Source organism: Leptodactylus fuscus, chromosome 3 (genome assembly GCF_031893055.1).
Source record: "Leptodactylus fuscus isolate aLepFus1 chromosome 3, aLepFus1.hap2, whole genome shotgun sequence".
In the NCBI taxonomy this organism is placed as follows: domain Eukaryota; kingdom Metazoa; phylum Chordata; class Amphibia; order Anura; family Leptodactylidae; genus Leptodactylus; species Leptodactylus fuscus.
The window spans coordinates 239653774-239675285 of NC_134267.1; the positions used below are offsets into that span (position 1 = coordinate 239653774).

Genomic DNA, 21512 nt, shown 5'->3' on the forward strand with positions numbered 1-21512 from the left:
CCAGGTATCCATAACAACTGATCACAGGTTTTTCACTGACATTCAAAATGAGATACACATAATCACATGACGCTTATGGACATACACACAAACCACATACAAAATACATCAGTGCAAAACTGGACAATTCTTATGAGGCCACTACACAAACATAAAATGTAAAATACCCGTGCGAACCCGGCTCCTCCCTCTAGTACAATATATTATCAAACTGTTCCCTCAAATTAATGGAGCTTATTATAAAAAATGAAGAAAGTCAATTATTTTCCATCAAACAGGACATAATAATAATAATAATAATAATAATAATAATAATAATAATAATAATAATAATAATAATACATTGTATTTATATAGCGCCAACATATTCCGCAGCGCTGTGCAATTTGTAGGGTTCAAATACAGACATACATAACAAAGAACGTCATTTCACACAATGGGACTGAGGGCCCTGCTCACAAGAGCTTACAATCTATGAGGTAGAGGGGGTGACACAAGAGGTAACAGGGGCACCACAGACAGCCTTGCTCAGAGCCCGCTCCGCCGGGAGGGGTTTGCCGAGGCGAGGTAGCGGGAGAGCGGTCTGCCCTTGAGGGACGTAGGTGGGGACGGGCCTCCCCTGCGAAGACACCCCAGCCGCGCCGGCCACTGGGGCAGGCGAACGAGGAGGAGTGACCCTCAGACAGGTGTAACCCCGGGAGGAACCTGGGGCCACAAGTTGCGTTTGAAGTGTCAATGATCAATGTGTCCTGCAATTCACACTATTCTTGCAGCTAGCTGCGTTCTTCATCGACGTGCGAGCCGAGTGATCCACCGCTAAGAGTCGCGTCTGACTCTTTGAGGGCGCACGAGCGCCCTTCCGTGAAGGCTCAGGTGGGGAAGCTCTCGCCCCCCCTCCCGGCCTTCATCTCCTGGACGGTCTCAGCAGACTCACAAACGTTTAACTGTGGGGGGCTCGACCCAATGGCCCGGGCGCTCCGTTCCCCCCTGCGGCAACCTCCGGGCCCAGAGGCCAGAGGAGGGGAGCGGAGACTTCTCAACCTTCTGTGCCCGCCAACCGCCTACCTCTATGGAGAGGAAGGCGGAGGCGGACCGTGTGGTACCCGGTGCCGGGCCTTTCGGGGGGTTAGGGTTCTCAAGGGCCCCTCGCCGGGTGGAAGGGGGAAGTGCCGGCGGCATCCCCTTCCGCGGAACTGGGGGGTCACGTGTGCATGCATCCTGCCTGGGTGAGGGTTGTGCGGCTCGGGAGCGAGTTTCTTTTTCCCGGGGAGTGGGGGGCCCGGAGCGCCCCCATCCCTGCGGACGGACCTCTTGTCTCTGGGCGAGACGACATAGCCAAAATGAAGGAGGAATTGGTGTGTCGCATGTCGGGTGTGTAACTATGGCGACCGCCCGGGAGCCGGGCGGCCGCCATAGCCGCCGGGTGTCTACTGCTTTAAGCAGTAGACAATCGGCGCTGATGTCTCCGATCGGTCTCGGGACCGATTGGAGACATTAACCCCTCTGGCGCCACGGTCAAAGGTGCCGGAGGCGTCATTTTCCCGGCGGTGCATGGGCGCCGCCATTTTGCTGGTGATCGTCGGTGCCTGGAGCAAGCTCCAGGGCTGACGTCATGTTGCCATGACAGCTGGGAGCCGTTACAATGCTCCCAGGCTTGTCTGCAATCTCTTTCGTTTGCAGGCTGCAAAAGAAATGATGATTTTTTGCAATGCATTAGCATTGTAATGCATTACATTAGTGATCAGACCGCCTGGGGTTCAACACCCCTAGGGGGTCTAATAAATGCAAAAAAAAAAAAAAAAAATTAAAAAATATAAAAAGTATTAAAAATTCAAATCACCCCCCTTTCCCTAGAACACATATAAAAGTAGTTAAATACTGTGAAACACCTACATGTTAGGTCTCCCCGCGTCTGAAATCGCCCGCTCTACAAATCTATAAAAATATTTTTCCTGCACGGTAAATGCCGTAGCGGAAAAAATAGACAAAAGTCCCAAACCGCCGTTTTTTCACTGTTTTGATTCTGATAAAAATTTGAATAAAAAGTGATCAAAGCAATAGCATTTCCCGAAAATGCTAGAACTAAAAAGTACACCCGGCCCCGCAAAAAAAGACGCCCTATGCATCCCCGTACACTTATGAATAAAAAAGTTACGACTGTCAGAATATGGCGACTTTTAGAAAAAAAAATTGGGAAATCCTGATGCGACCCAGCCTCACCCCGACTGTGAGTTTGAGACCCCTGATCTAAAGGATTGAACTTTGTTCCGACTGAACACTTTAATTTTTTTGAGACGCTATTGGACATTAACAAATTTGTCAGGTTGCTCACCATCAAACGATATTTTTTCAATATACAAACAGAAATGATAGAAAGTAACGAAACAATTGTATCAGCTAATAATGAATTTAGTAACTTGTTGTTTGAAGAACAGATATGTCTTTTATATCTGCAAAGTTTATATGATGGAGAAAGAACATGACATAGATACTAAGATAAGAAGAAAAAGTTTGCATTTCTCTTCCTAATTATGTTGCGCTTTTTCCTTACGTTATACTTCTCAATGACCTTGTAGTGAGCGAAATATTTTTGTTTTTGTGCAACAACAATCCTGAATTCTGCAGAAATCCATTTCATTGTGAAATCCTCACTCCATAGACTGGGAGAAGCCAAGGTGCACAGATCATAGAACCAGTACAAACATGGCGGCAGTGAGCGGTGGGGACAATATCAATATCAGACTTCTCTGGAACTGTAATGTTCTTCTGATCATTGAACTTATTTGTGTGACCAGCGACGGCTAGGAAAACTACAGATAATTTTGGAGATATTGTAACATGCGGTGATACCAGATAAGACCACACTTACCAACTCTGCATGATTTTTGGGAAGACTTCCAAGACCTCATAGACACCCCAAAGGTTGGCCAGTCCCCCAGTTGCCCAGCATGATGTCCTCTATTTCCAGCTCCTTCTCCTCAAGCTTCTTGTCGTCTCACGTTTGCCTCTTTTTCCTCAGATTCATATCTTAAGATAGGGCCCACAATTACCCCAGTCCCACGGCCCCATGCCTTGGGGTTACCCTGGACTCCGACCTATCCTTCAAGTCACACGTTCAAACCCTCAACACCTCCTGCCGCCTCCAGCTCAAGAACATCCATCGAATCCGCTCCTTCCTCACCCCTGAAACTACCAAGATGCTCGTCCATGCCCTCATAATCTCCCGCCTAGACTACTGCAACACCCTTCTGCATGGACTCCCAGCAAACACCCTCGCCCCCCTCCAGTCCACCTTAGACTGCGCTGCTCGCTTAATTCACCTCACCCCCCCGATGTTCATCGGCTGCTCCCCTCTGCCAGTCCCTCCACTGGTTACCTATAGCCCAGCGAATTGAGTTCAAGCTACTAACGCTAACATACAAAGCCACCCACACCCTGTCCCCTCCATATATCTCTGACCTCATCCACAACCTGTCCCCTCCATATATCTCTGACCTCATCCACAACCTGTCCCCTCCATATATCTCTGACCTCATCCACAACCTGTCCCCTCCGTATATCTCTGACCTAATCTCCCGCTACCTGCCCACACGTAACCTCAGATCCTCCAACGACCTCCTGCTCCGCTCTTCTCTCATCCGCTCCTCACACAACCGTCTCCAAGACTTCTCCCGTACATCCCCCATACTCTGGAACTCCTTACCAAGACACATAAGACTGACCCCCACAATCACAGGCTTCAAGAAGGCCCTGAAGACTCCCCTATTCAGGAAGGCCTACACCCCCCCAATAACACTATCACCGCACCGCCATCTGTACAGTCTCCCCCTCTCCTTCTGTCTCTACCCCCCTTCCCTCATAGACTGTAAGCCCTCGCGGGCAGGACCCTCTACCCCACTGTGCCAGTCAGTCATTGTTAGTATTATATCTACCTGTATGTTTTGTGTATTGTATGTAACCCCCAAATGTAAAGCACCATGGGATTAATATAATAATGTACAGAGCACCATGGAATTAATATAATAATGTACAGCACCATGGAATTAATATAATAATGTACAGCACCAGGGAATTAATATAATAATGTACAGCACCATGGAATTAATATAATAATGTACAGCACCATGGAATTAATATAATAATGTACAGCACCATGGAATTAATATAATAATGTACAGAGCACCATGGAATTAATATAATAATGTACAGCACCATGGAATTAATATAATAATGTACAGCACCATGGAATTAATATAATAATGTACAGCACCATGGAATTAATATAATAATGTACAGCAGCATGGAATTAATATAATAATGTACAGCACCATGGGATTAATATAATAATGTACAGAGCACCATGGAATTAATATAAAAATGTACAGCACCATAGAATTATTATAATAATGTACAGCACCATGGGATTAATATAATAATGTACAGCACCATGGGATTAATATAATAATGTACAGCACCATGGAATTAATATAATAATGTACAGCACCATGGAATTAATATAATAATGTACAGCACTATGGAATTAATATAATAATGTACAGTACCATGGGATTAATATAATAATGTACAGCACCATGGGATTAATATAATAATGTACAGAGCACCATGGGATTAATATAATAATGTACAGCACCATGGGATTAATATAATAATGTACAGAGCACCATGGTATTAATATAATAATGTACAGAGCACCATGTAATTAATATAATAATGTACAGCACCATGGGATTAATATAATAATGTACAGCACCATGGAATTATTATAATAATATACAGCACCATGGGATTAATGTAATAATGTACGGAGCACCATGGAATTAATATAATAATGTACAGCACCATGGAATTAATATAATAATGTACAGCACCATGGAATTATTATAATAATGTACAGCACCATGGGATTAATATAATAATGTACAGCACCATGGGATTAATATAATAATGTACAGCACCATGGGATTAATATAATAATGTACAGCACCATGGAAATAATATAATATTGTACAGCACCATGGAATTAATATAATAATGTACAGCACCATGGAATTAATATAATAATGTACAGCACCATGGGATTAATATAATAATGTAAAGCACCATGGAATTAATATAATAATGTACAGCACCATGGGATTAATATAATAATGTACAGCACCATGGGATTAATATAATAACGTACAGCACCATGGAATTAATATAATAATGTACAGCACCATGGAAATAATATAATATTGTACAGCACCATGGAATTAATATAATAATGTACAGCACCATGGAATTAATATAATAATGTACAGCACCATGGGATTAATATAATAATATACAGCACCATGGGATTAATATAATAATGTACAGCACTATGGAATTAATATAATAATGTACAGAGCACCATGGGATTAATATAATAATATACAGCACCATGGGATTAATATAATAATGTACAGCACCATGGGATTAATATAATAATGTACAGCACCATGGGATTAATGGCCCTATGTAAATAAACAATAATAATAAAAAAAATAATAGGGCCAACAAGCTAACTATTCCACCATGGTCCCATCTCCAGAACAGATCACAATTTACAGCAAAATATTAGTAACAATTAGAGATGAGCGAACACTGTTCGGAAAAGCCGTTCCGAACAGCACGCTCAAAGCATGCATAGAAATGAATGGAAGTGGCCGGCAGGCGGAGGGTTAAGCGGCCGGCCACCGGCAAAGTGTATGTGCCAGGTGCTTCCATTCACTTCTATGGGAGCATGCTGTTCGGAACGGCTGATCCGAACAGTGTTCGCTCATCTCTAGTAACAATAGCAAAAGTAACACATACTCATCAAGTCTTGCAAAATGTCCAAGAGGCTCCTGAAATAGATGGAGACGTCCCAAAATATGGGAAGAGCCAACAAATCTGCTTGGCCTAGTTTATACATGTCATGAGTACATTATGTCACAAAAACAGGCGGAGCATACATTTTCATGCCAATGTCTCAAAGACGTCATAATATTGGTGTGACTGGGGTTGAGCCGATCTTGAGATTTCAGGATAATTTTTAACATCTGATTTCTGATCATTCTCTATCTGAACCCGATCCCGATCCCAATTCCGATCCTAATGCAAGTCAATGGGATTTTTTAATGATCGAAAATCGAATTTTAAAAACGATCCTATTCACTACAAAGTGTGGAGTCCAAAAATTGAAGGCTGCAATTTTTGGACTCCATGCTGTGTAGTGATTAAAAAATCTGCCGGCTACTTAGTCCCCCCTGCTGTCCAGTTACCTGCATAGAACCGCTGCCGCCTCCCGTCCCAGTGTGTACGCTGATCCCGGAGCTCTGGCCGTTGTTCTCTGTCCGTTTCTCTCCTCTCTCATTCAGACACCAGCAGAGTGCCGTACGCGCCTCAGCCCCCCTAGTAAATCACTTACGTCTCCCCGCCCTGTACCCGCCCACACTTGCCTAAGCCACAACAAGCTCTGCCTACTACCAGCATCAGTAACACTAGCTTAGGGAGATGGGGGCACGCACAGCGTTCTGCTGGCGTGAGAATGAGAGAGGAGAGGACAGAGAACAACGGCCCGGAGCTCCGGGGAGCGGCAGCGGTTCTGTGCAGGTAACTAGCGTTGAACGATCAGGATCAGAATTCTATTCCCGATCTCTTTTAGGCGGGATCGGAACCTGATTACGATCACGAAATTTACTCTATAGCGATCTTTTCAGATCCCGATCGCTCAACCCTAGGCGTGACCCATGTGAGTATAACCCTAGAGAGACCCCAGTGTATTGTAGTTTCACTTCCAGGTCGTGACAAACTTATCCAACCCAAAACAAACAAATCTTTGGGACAAACCATCCTAAACTAAAATATAATGAGCGCCAATGTGACTGCTAAGGCCTGTTGCGACCACTAACACCAGTCTTCATAACCCCTGAGCCAGTGCACCTCAGCCAGTCTGTGACCCTCGGGGTAACGGCCGCCAGCTTGTAGCTCTCATGTGCTCTCCATGTCTGCTTCATCCAGTGCATTCACCGCCATCTTGAGGAACCTCAAGGAAGGATGGCTTCTCTACTCTTTTAGGTATTTGGCCAGGTCTACTCGTGTTCCTTGCCCGGTTCTATAATAGGATTCACCATCTTGGGCAATGAAAGATGCCGTTTGTTGGGATTCTAGCAAGTATTCAGCGAGGAGCTCAGTTACCTTCAATGTTAGCGGCCAGACTCCATCCCCTGTAGATTTGCTTTCGTGAGCTTCCGACATTTCCAAATGTGACAATGTGCGAGGTCATGGTGGTTTATCTATTTGGCACAAATCAATCCAACTTTTTTTTATTTTTTGGTTGATGACACAGATGTCAGACAGTAAATATTGGTCAAAGTTTGTTACAATGTTCAGTAGTTTTATGTACATAAGGCCGGACGGCTCGCCAATATCTGCTGACCAATCTGCTCCACTGACTGCTCGGGGCGGGGGACACACAGGGATATATAATAGAGAATCCCCCCATTGGGTATACAGCTGGTGACCATTCATACAGTAAGGTAAGATCTCTATTACATATTAGATATCACACAATGTACATAGTATGGGGGAGGGGGAGACATTGGAGCCACATTGTCTGGATGTAGCAGAGCTGGGCGCTGACATAGTCTGTATCTATAGATGTAGCAGTGTTATTAGTGTTATTATCTGTCATATATTAGATTTGCAACACTCATGAAACGGTTAATGACACCCCGCCCATCCTGAGCTTTCTGGTTCATGAGTAGAATGTCTGATACTTTGTATCACCTTAGATGAGGTCTCTATAACTGAGCAGAAGATTCCTCATGAGTGACACGTGTCATATACTTGACATGATATAGCCTGAGCTCAGTAATTTAGGCAGGTCCAGCTTGTTATCTAATGTGTATGGCGGCCTACTGACTCCCCTGATGTTACGGAGAGAGCGATCAGACAGCTGAGTTGTCAACATGCCCAAGCCTTCCAGACTGTCATAGTATCCTTATGTACACATGTAGCAATGTTTAACCTGACAATTACACTGACAGCCAGTGACAGCTTCTATATATGGCCCCAGAGATATACCATGCCTCTATATATAACCCCAGAGATATACCATGCCTCTATATATAACCCCAGAGATATACCATGCCTCTATATATAACCCCAGAGATATACCATGCCTCTATATATAACCCCAGAGATATACCATGCCTCTATATATAACCCCAGAGATATACCATGCCTCTATATATATAACCCCAGAGATATACCATGCCTCTATATATAACCCCAGAGATATACCATGCCTCTATATATAACCCCAGAGATATACCATGCCTCTATATATAACCCCAGAGATATACCATGCCTCTATATATAACCCCAGAGATATACCATGCCTCTATATATATAACCCCAGAGATATACCATGCCTCTATATATAACCCCGGAGATATACTATGCCTCCATATATAACCCCAGAGATATAGCATGCCTCTATACATGGCCCCGGAGATATACCATGCCTCTATATATAACCCCGGAGATATACTATGCCTCTATATATAACCCCAGAGATATACCATGCCTCTATATATAACCCCGGAGATATACCATGCCTCCATATATAACTCCGGAGATATACCATGCCTCTATATATAACCCCGGAGATATACCATGCCTCCATATATAACCCCAGAGATATACCATGCCTCTATATATAACCCCGGAGATACACCATGCTTCCATATATGGCCCCAGAGATATACCATGCCTCTATATATGGCCCCAGAGATATACCATGCCTCTATATATAACCCCGGATATATACCATGCCTCTATATATGGCCCCAGAGATATACTATGCCTCTATATATAACCCCAGAGATATACCATGCCTCTATATATATAACCCCAGAGATATACCATGCCTCTATACATGGCCCCAGAGATATACCATGCCTCTATATATAACCCCAGAGATATACCATGCCTCTATATATAACCCCAGAGATATACCATGCCTCTATACATGGCCCCAGAGATATACCATGCCTCTATATATAACCCCAGAGATATACCATGCCTCCATATATAACCCCAGAGATATACCATGCCTCTATATATGGCCCCAGAGATATACCATGCTTCCATATATGGCCCCAGAGATATACCATGCCTCTATATATAACCCCGGAGATATACCATGCCTCTATACATGGCCCCAGAGATATACCATGCCTCTATATATAACCCCGGAGATATACTATGCCTCTATATATAACCCCAGAGATATACCATGCCTCTATATATAACCCCAGAGATATACCATGCCTCCATATATAACTCCGGAGATATACCATGCCTCTATATATAACCCCAGAGATATACCATGCCTCTATATATAACCCCGGAGATACACCATGCTTCCATATATGGCCCCAGAGATATACCATGCCTCTATATATGGCCCCAGAGATATACCATGCCTCTATATATAACCCCGGAGATATACCATGCCTCTATATATGGCCCCAGAGATATACCATGCCTCTATATATAACCCAGAGATATACCATGCCTCTATATATAACCCCGGAGATACACCATGCTTCCATATATGGCCCCAGAGATATACCATGCCTCTATATATAACCCCAGAGATATACCATGCCTCTATATATGGCCCCAGAGATATACCATGCCTCTATATATAACCCCGGAGATATACCATGCTTCCATATATGGCCCCAGAGATATACCATGCCTCTATATATGGCCCCAGAGATATACCATGCCTCTATATATAACCCCGGAGATATACCATGCCTCTATATATGGCCCCAGAGATATACCATGCCTCTATATATAACCCAGAGATATACCATGCCTCTATATATAACCCCGGAGATACACCATGCTTCCATATATGGCCCCAGAGATATACCATGCCTCTATATATAACCCCGGAGATATACCATGCCTCTATATATAACCCCGGAGATATACCATGCTTCCATATATGGCCCCAGAGATATACCATGCCTCACTGGTCAGGGCGGGCTGAGTGAGTAACAAAGGTTATGGGCCACTTTTGAGCCCACACTTGGGGCTGTAGTTGTGCAGTCCTATGGAAATCTATCTAATAATCTTTGTCATCCGTGAATGTATTAAATGTATGAATATTGTCATTTCAGAGTCTACAGTAGATTGTATCGGTGACATAAGGAGAATGGGATTGCTCCATAGCGCCGCCCTCCTGTGGATTCTGTGTACTGCTGCTGCTGAGGACTCTATGCCCAGTAAAACATACACAAGCGGAGGTATAATATATTTATCATATACAATCACATACATATATATATATGTCCTGTCTCTGTACCTGTCACAGTTGTATACAAGTCTCTACCTCATTGGTTAATCTTCTGCTCCTCTCCTCTTTTTTAACCGGATAGCTAGAAATATCGCCCTACATGGTCGTGCAACCCAGTCCACCGTATACAGCGGGACCACCAGCGCTATAAATGCCATAGACGGGAATCTGGACACCGATTATAGCCGTGGATCCTGCTCATGGACTACTGCGGAGGTGTCTCCCTGGTGGAGAGTGGACCTCCTGAGACCCTACAAGATCTCCCAGATTGCCATCACTAACAGTGGTGCATGGCTGGACGGGGCCAAACTCCTGGTTGGGAACTCTCTGGAGAACAATGGCAATAGTAACCCCATGTGAGTACTGATGTATATGAAGGAGGGGGCTCTAAGTATTAGGGAACTTTGGGAGTACCATGTGATATGAGGTGGGGACAACTGGTGGGTGCAAGCTCGTAGATATCAACCCACCTTAATCATAACTAGTTACCGGATGATGAAATATACAATGCAATATTGTCATGGTGGGTTTTTACTCCTCTCCAGAATTGGTCATGTGCAGAGCACCTGAAGAAGTCATTCCAACAGAAACATGTTGCATTTACTCACTAGAAATGGGGCACATTTAGGATACTTATAATCAGGGGGAGTAACTGGAATCTTCTAGGACCCAATGAAAAATCTGTAACAGGACATCCCCTTACCATTATGGGCCAATCATATTACTGATGACTTCTTCTGTGGTAGATGTTCCATTGGGTCCTTCAGTCTCCAGGACTCGGGAGCAGTTCCTACCTCTGCACCCCCTATAGCTGCCCCCTTATAATAATGGTCCTATAGTGATTGTTTCCGTATTACATTACAGCTGTGCAGAAATAAATTCTATACCTGACGGGGGCACCAAGACCTTCCAGTGCAACTACATGGTCGGAAGATACGTTAACATCTTCCTGGAAGAAAAACACAACTATCTTCAGGTCTGCGAGGTTGAAATTTTCGGTGTTCCCGAATCCAACGAATGCCTGTGCTTTTAGCTTTTATGACAAGTTCATATATAAAAGGGTCTCCCAAGGGAGATATCATGGATTTATTAAAAAACCCTATGTGTTATTATAACATAAAATAAAACCGTCTTCAGATGTCTCCTGGTGTTATCACTGCAACCTCCCAAATACTGCAGGATTTCTGGGGTCTTCAGGACGTCACCGAGCGGTTGCCCCTGCCAGTGTCTAAGGTAAGAACAAGGCTGGGGCTTCTGAGAAGACACAAATAAGTCTTCATTCACATGGCCGGGGGTGAAAACTGCCATGAAAAAGTCAAATTTTCACGGCCATTTTACATCCAAGGGGCAGCAGTTTTCCCGAATCCCTCATATAGTGCAGTGTATGGAGGGATCTGTGGGGCACTTGTGGAGGTACAGCTGAGGCCGGAGCACTTGTGGAGGTACAGCTGAGGTCGGGGCACTTGTGGAGGTACAGCTGAGGCCGGGGCACTTGTGGAGGTACAGATGAGGTTGGGGCACTTGTGGAGGTACAGCTGAGGCCGGGGCACTTGTGGAGGTACAGATGAGGTTGGGGCACTTGTGGAGGTACAGCTGAGGCCGGGGCACTTGTGGAGGTACAGATGAGGTTGGGGCACTTGTGGAGGTACAGCTGAGGCCGGGGCACTTGTGGAGGTACAGATGAGGTTGGGGCACTTGTGGAGGTACAGATGAGGTTGGGGCACTTGTGGAGGTACAGCTGAGGCCGGGGCACTTGTGGAGGTACAGATGAGGTTGGGGCACTTGTGGAGGTACAGATGAGGTTGGGGCACTTGTGGAGGTACAGCTGAGGCTGGGGCACTTGTGGAGGTACAGATGAGGTTGGGGCACTTGTGGAGGTACAGATGAGGTTGGGGCACTTGTGGAGGTACAGCTGAGGCTGGGGCACTTGTGGAGGTACAGCTGAGGCTGGGGCACTTGTGGAGGTACAGATGAGGTTGGGGCACTTGTGGAGGTACAGCTGAGGCCGGGGCACTTGTGGAGGTACAGATGAGGTTGGGGCACTTGTGGAAGTACAGCTGAGGCCGGGGCACTTGTGGAGGTACAGATGACGCCGGGGCACTTGTGGAGATACAGATGACGCTGGGGCACTTGTGGAGGTACAGATGAGGTTGGGGCACTTGTGGAGGTACAGATGAGTTTGGGGCACTTGTGGAGGTACAGCTGAGGCCGGGGCACTTGTGGAGGTACAGATGAGGCCGGGGCACTTGTGGAGGTACAGATGACGCCGGGGCACTTGTGGAGGTACAGATGAGGTTGGGGCACTTGTGGAGGTACAGATGAGGTTGGGGCACATACAGGAGCACACCTCCAGCTAAGCCCTTCTAGAAAAATACCTGAAAAATATACCCTTCAGACAACAGCAAATAAAGGCCCCTGGGGTCTACCGTCAGGATGTTTCCTCCATTACTAACATCATACCGTACCATAGAGGGTCATCTCGTCACGTTAGCCTTTTATCCTCAGGGACCACAGTGTTCCCAATGCCAGGTAGAAGCCACACAGCCACCTTGTAATAGAAAGACCCCACCAAACATCTCCTTATAGTTTTTTGGACTCCTCTGTCTCATGGTGGAGGTGGGGAATGTTTTGTTTCCAAAGGATTGAAACGTTAATAAAAAAAATAAATAACTGGTTATAATTTACCTGGACTCCACACACCTAAATGGTGGTCTCTCCTTATGGAGTGACGATATCCCCCTCAGTACTAAATAAAGTGATTTGTGAGGCTGTGACTGTACTGTCAGACATGGCTGACGACTATTATCACAATAGATCATATAAAGGGGCCTCATCATCTAAGATTAATGCAGACCCCAGACCTTCTAATCTATTAGACCCCAGACCAGATCACCTAACAAATATAGATCCTAAATTAGACCCTAGACCAGGTCTCTAAAGGAATACAGATGCCAGACTCCCTAAAAACTAACACAGACCCCCTAAATAATAACATTCCACACCAAGAGGAGGGGGGCGAGTGTCCTGAACAGTTTTGTCCAATCCTTCTGTCTCTTCATGTGATCCAAGACAGACTGGACTGGACAATGGCCCTGCGGGGGCCATATCATCACTTCCAGGACTCCGCCTCCAAAGGGAAAAGGTCACACCAAATATTGAGGGGATTTACACTGATGAGCAAAAGGGTAACAATGATTAGAACTTGTGACATTCAGGCTCCAGATCTCACCATCTACTACAGCTCGGAACGTGAGACTTCCATCATTCTATAGACAATCCTCTTGGCTATTTCATACGCAAATGTGACTTGTAACTATTTAGCATATGATTAGTTATTCAGATTCTCATTGTGACTGCATTATTACTGTTTTGCTCCTGGTGGTGGAAAAATCTTTATCTTCTTGTCTACTACTCATTGCGTCCAGTCCTCACATCCCCTATAGCTCAGGGTGTTATTAGGAGAATCCCAAGAGGTCACATCGAGGATCAGCTGCAAAGAGAAGCCACATCATCCAGCTCATCGATAGCGATCTCTCAGCCAATAAAATTGCCAAACTGCATCATGTGAGCGCCAAGACAGTAAGTCCGTCCATTCATAAGCCAAGCGGTGGACGTCCAGGCAAAATATTGGAGTCAACCAGTCAGCTCACCCCAAAGGTCTCAGTTCTGGTGCGACAAACACGGCACTGGAGGTGATAGTGAGATCCAATGGTCCCAGTGCTGAGCTATATGTGAGTGTCCTACAAGATGAGATACTTTGTATACTCGAGTACGATGGGCATGAAGAAGACGACATAGTGTTCACGTTGGACAACGACCAGGAGCAGACATCAAGATTACTGAAGAAGTGGTTCAATGACAATGAGGTAGAGGGGCTGGACCTCAACCCAAACAAACACTTGCTACTACTACTATAGAGTAATGTGTAGATATGTGTACACTGGGGGTAGTAGTCATACAGTACACATATTAGGCTATAGACCTCCGGTATGGTATAGATATGTGTACACTGGGGGTAGTAGTCATACAGTACATATATTAGGCTATAGACCTCTAGTATGGTATAAATATGTGTACACTGGGGGTAGTAGTCACACAGTACATATATTAGGCTATAGACCTCTAGTATGGTATAGATATGTGTACACTGGGGGTAGTAGTCATACAGTACACATATTAGGCTATAGATCTATGGTATGGTATAGATATGTGTACACTGGGGGTAGTAGTCATACAGTACACATATTAGGCTATAGACCTCTAGTATGGTATAGATATGTGTACACTGGGGGTAGTAGTCATACAGTACACATATTAGGCTATAGACCTCCGGTATGGTATAGATATGTGTACACTGGGGGTAGTAGTCATACAGTACACATATTAGGCTATAGACCTCCGGTATGGTATAGATATGTGTACACTGGGGGTAGTAGTCATACAGTACACATATTAGGCTATAGACCTCCAGTATGGTATAGATATGTGTACACTGGGGGTAGTAGTCATACAGTACACATATTAGGCTATAGACCTCCGGTATGGTATAGATATGTGTACACTGGGGGTAGTAGTCATACAGTACATATATTAGGCTATAGACCTCTAGTATGGTATAAATATGTGTACACTGGGGGTAGTAGTCACACAGTACATATATTAGGCTATAGACCTCTAGTATGGTATAGATATGTGTACACTGGGGGTAGTAGTCATACAGTACACATATTAGGCTATAGATCTATGGTATGGTATAGATATGTGTACACTGGGGGTAGTAGTCATACAGTACACATATTAGGCTATAGACCTCCAGTATGATATAGATATGTGTACACTGGGGGTAGTAGTCATACAGTACACATATTAGGCTATAGACCTCCGGTATGGTGTAGATATGTGTACACTGGGGGTAGTAGTCATACAGCACACATATTAGGCTATAGACCTCCGGTATGGTGTAGATATGTGTACACTGGGGGTAGTAGTCATACAGTACACATATTAGGCTATAGACCTCTAGTATGGTATAGATATGTGTACACTGGGGGTAGTAGTCATACAGTACATATATTAGGCTATAGACCTCCAGTATGGTATAGATATGTATACACTGGGGGTAGTAGTCATACAGCACACATATTAGGCTATAGACCTCTAGTATGGTATAGATATGTGTACACTGGGGGTAGTAGTCATACAGTACACATATTAGGCTATAGATCTATGGTATGGTGTAGATATGAGTACACTGGGGGTAGTAGTCATACAGTACACATATTAGGCTATAGACCTCCGGTATGGTATAGATATGTGTACACTGGGGGTAGTAGTCATACAGTACACATATTAGGCTATAGACCTCCGGTATGGTATAGATATGTGTACACTGGGGGTAGTAGTCATACAGTACACATATTAGGCTATAGACCTCCGGTATGGTATAGATATGTGTACACTGGGGGTAGTAGTCATACAGTACACATATTAGGCTATAGACCTCCGGTATGGTATAGATATGTGTACACTGGGGGTAGTAGTCATACAGCACACATATTAGGCTATAGATCTATGGTATGGTATAGATATGTGTACACTGGGGGTAGTAGTCATACAGCACACATATTAGGCTATAGATCTATGGTATGGTATAGATATGTGTACACTGGGGGTAGTAGTCATACAGTACACATATTAGGCTATAGACCTCCGGTATGGTATAGATATGTGTACACTGGGGGTAGTAGTCATACAGTACACATATTAGGCTATAGACCTCCGGTATGGTGTAGATATGTGTACACTGGGGGTAGTAGTCATACAGTACACATATTAGGCTATAGACCTCCGGTATGGTATAGATATGTGTACACTGGGGGTAGTAGTCATACAGTACACATATTAGGCTATAGACCTCCGGTATGGTGTAGATATGTGTACACTGGGGGTAGTAGTCATACAGTACACATATTAGGCTATAGACCTCCGGTATGGTATAGATATGTGTACACTGGGGGTAGTAGTCATACAGTACACATATTAGTCTATAGACCTCCAGTATGGTATAGATATGTGTACACTGGGGGTAGTAGTCATACAGTACACATATTAGGCTATAGACCTCCAGTATGGTATAGATATGTGTACACTGGGGGTAGTAGTCATACAGTACACATATTAGGCTATAGACCTATGATATGATACAGATATGTGTACACTGGGGGTAGTAGTCATAAAGCACACATATTAGGCTATAGACCTCTAGTATGGTATAGATATGTATACACTGGGGGTAGTAGTCATACAGTACACATATTAGGCTATAGACCTCTAGTATGGTATAGATATGTATACACTGGGGGTAGTAGTCATACAGTACACATATTAGGCTATAGACCTCCGGTATGGTATAGATATGTGTACACTGGGGGTAGTAGTCATACAGTACACATATTAGGCTATAGACCTCCAGTATGGTATAGATATGTGTACACTGGGGGTAGTAGTCATACAGTACACATATTAGGCTATAGACCTCCAGTATGGTATAGATATGTGTACACTGGGGGTAGTAGTCATACAGCACACATATTAGGCTATAGACCTCCAGTATGGTATAGATATGTGTACACTGGGGGTAGTAGTCATACAGTACACATATTAGGTTATAGACCTCTAGTATGGTATAGATATGTATACACTGGGGGTAGTAGTCACACAGTACACATATTAGGCTATAGACCTCCGGTATGGTATAGATATGTATACACTGGGGGTAGTAGTCATACAGTACACATATTAGGCTATAGATCTATGGTATGGTATAGATATGAGTACACTGGGGGTAGTAGTCATACAGTACACATATTAGGCTATAGACCTCCGGTATGGTGTAGATATGTGTACACTGGGGGTAGTAGTCATACAGTACACATATTAGGCTATAGACCTCCAGTATGGTATAGATATGTGTACACTGGGGGTAGTAGTCATACAGTACACATATTAGGCTATAGACCTCCGGTATGGTGTAGATATGAGTACACTGGGGGTAGTAGTCATACAGTACACATATTAGGCTATAGACCTCCGGTATGGTGTAGATATGAGTACACTGGGGGTAGTAGTCATACAGTACACATATTAGGCTATAGACCTCCAGTATGGTATAGATATGTATACACTGGGGGTAGTAGTCATACAGTACACATATTAGGCTATAGACCTCTAGGATGGTATAGATATGTGTACACTGGGGGTAGTAGTCATACAGTACACATATTAGGCTATAGACCTCCGGTATGGTATAGATATGTGTACACTGGGGGTAGTAGTCATACAGTACACATATTAGGCTATAGACCTCCAGTATAGTATAGATATGTATACACTGGGGGTAGTAGTCATACAGTACACATATTAGGCTATAGACCTCCGGTATGGTATAGATATGTGTACACTGGTGGTAGTAGTCATACAGCACACATATTAGGCTATAGACCTCCGGTATGGTATAGATATGTATACACTGGGGGTAGTAGTCATACAGTACACATATTAGGCTATAGATCTATGGTATGGTATAGATATGTGTACACTGGGGGTAGTAGTCATACAGTACACATATTAGGTTATAGACCTCTAGTATGATATAGATATGTGTACACTGGGGGTAGTAGTCATACAGTACACATATTAGGCTATAGACCTCCAGTATGATATAGATATGAGTACACTGGGGGTAGTAGTCATACAGTACACATTTTAGGCTATAGACCTCCGGTATGGTATAGATATGTATACACTGGGGGTAGTAGTCATACAGTACACATATTAGGCTATAGACCTCCTGTATGGTATAGATATGTGTACACTGGGGGTAGTAGTCATACAGTACACATATTAGGCTATAGACCTCCGGTATGGTATAGATATGTGTACACTGGGGGTAGTAGTCATATAGTACACATATTAGGCTATAGACCTCCGGTATGGTATAGATATGTGTACACTGGGGGTAGTAGTCATACAGTACACATATTAGGCTATAGACCTCCAGTATGGTATAGATATGTGTACACTGGGGGTAGTAGTCATACAGTACACATATTAGGCTATAGACCTCCAGTATGGTATAGATATGTGTACACTGGGGGTAGTAGTCATACAGTACACATATTAGGCTATAGACCTCCGGTATGGTATAGATATGTGTACACTGGGGGTAGTAGTCATACAGCACACATATTAGGCTATAGACCTCCAGTATGGTATAGATATGTGTACACTGGGGGTAGTAGTCATACAGTACACATATTAGGCTATAGACCTATGGTATGATATAGATATGTGTACACTGGGGGTAGTAGTCATACAGTACACATATTAGGCTATAGAGCTATGGTATGATATAGATATGTGTACACTGGGGGTAGTAGTCATACAGTACACATATTAGGCTATAGACCTATGGTATGATATAGATAACCTCCATCACACCCATCCGTTTTTCCGATAGAATCTCAAGCTGGTTAAACAGTAGCTAAGACCAATGGTCGGATCACATAGCAAACACGAGATTACCCGCGCTTTATGGCTTCTTATAATGGATTCCAGTGGCTGCGCAGGGGGTGACCGGTGACCACATTCATCAAGACGAGGTTTGTGTCAATATTTATATTGGTTGGACTAGTCAGGTGACCCCCGAGCCTCCATATATAACCACCCTCACCTTCTCCAGTCTCACACACTCGAGCCAAGCACACAAAGAAAGGTGAGAAAAATATATTTTTTTACATGCCAGCCCTTATATGTAGCAGAGCTAAACGTTTCCCCTTAAAGGGGTTGTCCAGGAATTATAGAAAACACTTGTGTGGTTATAAACATAAAGACAGTCATGTTCACCCAACCTTAGCGCTCCGCTGTACAGTCCTGGTCCTTTTCCTTCCAGCGTTGGGACTACTGTGCTGCAAACAGAGAGGACCACATCACCACTTAGACCCATCACCGTTCTCAGTGGTCGCTGGAGATGGACGAGTGACATCACATATGTCATCATTTGTGTACCAGCAACCGCCGAGGACCCTCATTGGTTTAGGTGGTCATGTGGGCCTCTGCTTTTGGCCCAGTCATTCCAGCATGGAAGGGAAATCGTATGACTTTTTAGCTTTACATCCACCCTGGCCAACCCTTCAGTTTCCTGTAACTCCTGGACAACCCCTTTAAGTAGAGTCTCGAGGCCAGACACAGAATGGGTAGAAAAACCTGGAGTCACTGGTCAGAGAGGGCTGAGTGGGCAACAAAGGTTATGGGCCACTTTTGAGCCCACACATGGAGGATGTAGTTGTGCAGTCCTATGGAAATCTGTCTAATAATCTTTGTCATCCTTGAATGTATTAAATGTATGAATATTGTCATTTCAGAGTCTACATTGTATCGGTGACATAAGGAGAATGGGATTGCTCCATAGCGCCGCCCTCCTGTGGATTCTAAGTACTGCTGCTGCTCAGAGCTTTAATTCCTGTAAGATGTATACAATATATCCATCATATACAATCAATATACTGTATAGTTGTCCTGTCTCTGCACTTGTCATGGTTGTACACAAGTCTCTACATCAATGGTTAATCTTCTGCTTCACCCACTTCCCATCTTTTTTCACCCACACAGATAAAAATATCGCCCTACAAGGTCGTGCCACCCAGTCCTCCATATACAGCGGGACCACCAGCGCTATAAATGCCATAGACGGGAATCTGGACTCCAATTTTAACCGTGGATCCTGCTCATGTACTACTTCGGAGGCGTCTCCCTGGTGGAGAGTGGACCTCCTGAGACCCTGCAAGATCTCCCACATTGTCATCACTAACAGAGGGGACTGCTGCGGCGAGAGGCTGAACGGGGCCAAAATCCTGGTTGGGAACTCTCTGAACAACAACGGCAATGATAACCCCAGGTGAGAAGTGAATTTTCTAAATTTTTGCAAAAAAATTTGACCCTCACTCAAGGAGTTGAGAGACCACAATAGTGCGGTAACAGGAGGCATGGGTGCGACCAGAATATTTGTAGAAACTGTAGGATAGAACAGGGGTTGTTGGGCAGTAAGTCAGGTCAGATACAAGGTAATAGATTCCAAATTTTTATTGGGTAAAAGTAGCAATGCTCTTCAACACTGTAATGGTGCCTTCTTCAGGCCAAAATTTTTAGATACTTTTTAGATACTTATCATCAGGGGGTATCTGGAATCTCCTAGGACCCAATAAAAAATCAGTATCAGGACCTCGCCTTACCATCTTGTGCCATGTATATTACTGGTGGCTTCTTCTGTGGCAGATGGTCCATTGGGTTCTCCAGTCACCATTGCCTCGGAGCACATCCTACCTCTGCTCCCCCCATACCTTCCCCATTATAATAATGGTCCTATAGTGATTCTTTCTGTCTTACATTACAGCTGTGCAGAAATCACTTCTATACCCAACGGGGCCTCCAGGACCTTCCAGTGCAACGACATGGTGGGCCAATACGTCAACATCATCCTGCCCAAAAAAAACACCTATCTTCAGCTCTGCGAGGTCCAAGTTTTTGGTGTTCCCGAATCCAACGAACACTTGTGCTTTTAGCTATGACATATACACATATATATAAGGGTCTCCCAAGGGAGATATCATGGCTTTAGTAAAAAAAAAAAAAAAAAAAAAAAAAAAAACTATGTATGTTATTATCATAAAATAAAAACCTCTTGAGATGTCTCCTGGTGCTATCACTGCAACCTTCCAAATGCTGCGGGATTTCTGGGGTCATCAGGACGTCATAGAATGGCTGAGCCTGCCAGTGTCTAAATATACGATAAAAATACCCCTATGAATGAATGAGGTTGGAGCACTTACTGGGACACCCCATGGAAGTGCACTTGAGGCTGGTACACCTGAGGTGAGGGCACTCATGGTTGTGGTACCTATGGTAGCATACTTGATACTTCGGCCTGAGTATAAGGCAGCCCATAAAGTACCCTGTGGTCCTATACTTGGAAGGTTTCCTCCTGTACTAACAATATACCATATAGGGTCATCTCTTCATGTTACCCTTTTATCCTTGGGGACCACAATGTTCACAA

The 21512-nt window shown here is 44.0% G+C and overlaps 2 protein-coding genes and 1 non-coding gene across 3 annotated transcripts; 2 read left to right on the top strand and 1 right to left on the bottom strand.

Moving 5' to 3' along the window:
* Window positions 1–672: 672 nt before the first annotated feature.
* LOC142198762 (5.8S ribosomal RNA) lies at window positions 673–825 on the bottom strand. Its single transcript, XR_012715404.1, has one exon. It is a non-coding gene; the product is annotated as a 5.8S ribosomal RNA (ribosomal RNA).
* Window positions 826–10258: 9433 nt separating this feature from the next.
* LOC142198360 (fucolectin-1-like) lies at window positions 10259–11432 on the top strand. Its single transcript, XM_075269351.1, has 3 exons — window positions 10259–10328; window positions 10482–10755; window positions 11264–11432. The coding sequence occupies exons 1-3, from the start codon at window positions 10259–10261 to the stop codon at window positions 11430–11432; spliced, it is 513 nt and encodes a 170-aa protein (XP_075125452.1).
* An 8419-nt stretch (window positions 11433–19851) lies between these two features.
* On the top strand, window positions 19852–21018 carry LOC142198362 (fucolectin-1-like). Its single transcript, XM_075269354.1, has 3 exons — window positions 19852–19921; window positions 20069–20354; window positions 20850–21018. Exons 1-3 carry the CDS (start codon window positions 19852–19854, stop codon window positions 21016–21018), a joined length of 525 nt encoding a protein of 174 aa, XP_075125455.1.
* The last annotated feature ends 494 nt before the right edge of the window (window positions 21019–21512 follow it).

Excerpts from the sequence above, each read along its gene's own strand:
- LOC142198360 (XM_075269351.1), top strand. The coding sequence starts at position 10,259 with ATGGGATTGCTCCATAGCGCCGCCCTCCTGTGGATTCTGTGTACTGCT. Across the intron at positions 10,329-10,481 it reads TGCTGAGGACTCTATGCCCA|CTAGAAATATCGCCCTACAT; the intron begins GTAAAACATACA and ends TTAACCGGATAG. Across the intron at positions 10,756-11,263 it reads AATGGCAATAGTAACCCCAT|CTGTGCAGAAATAAATTCTA; the intron begins GTGAGTACTGAT and ends ATTACATTACAG.
- LOC142198362 (XM_075269354.1), top strand. The coding sequence starts at position 19,852 with ATGGGATTGCTCCATAGCGCCGCCCTCCTGTGGATTCTAAGTACTGCT. Across the intron at positions 19,922-20,068 it reads TGCTCAGAGCTTTAATTCCT|ATAAAAATATCGCCCTACAA; the intron begins GTAAGATGTATA and ends TCACCCACACAG. Across the intron at positions 20,355-20,849 it reads AACGGCAATGATAACCCCAG|CTGTGCAGAAATCACTTCTA; the intron begins GTGAGAAGTGAA and ends CTTACATTACAG.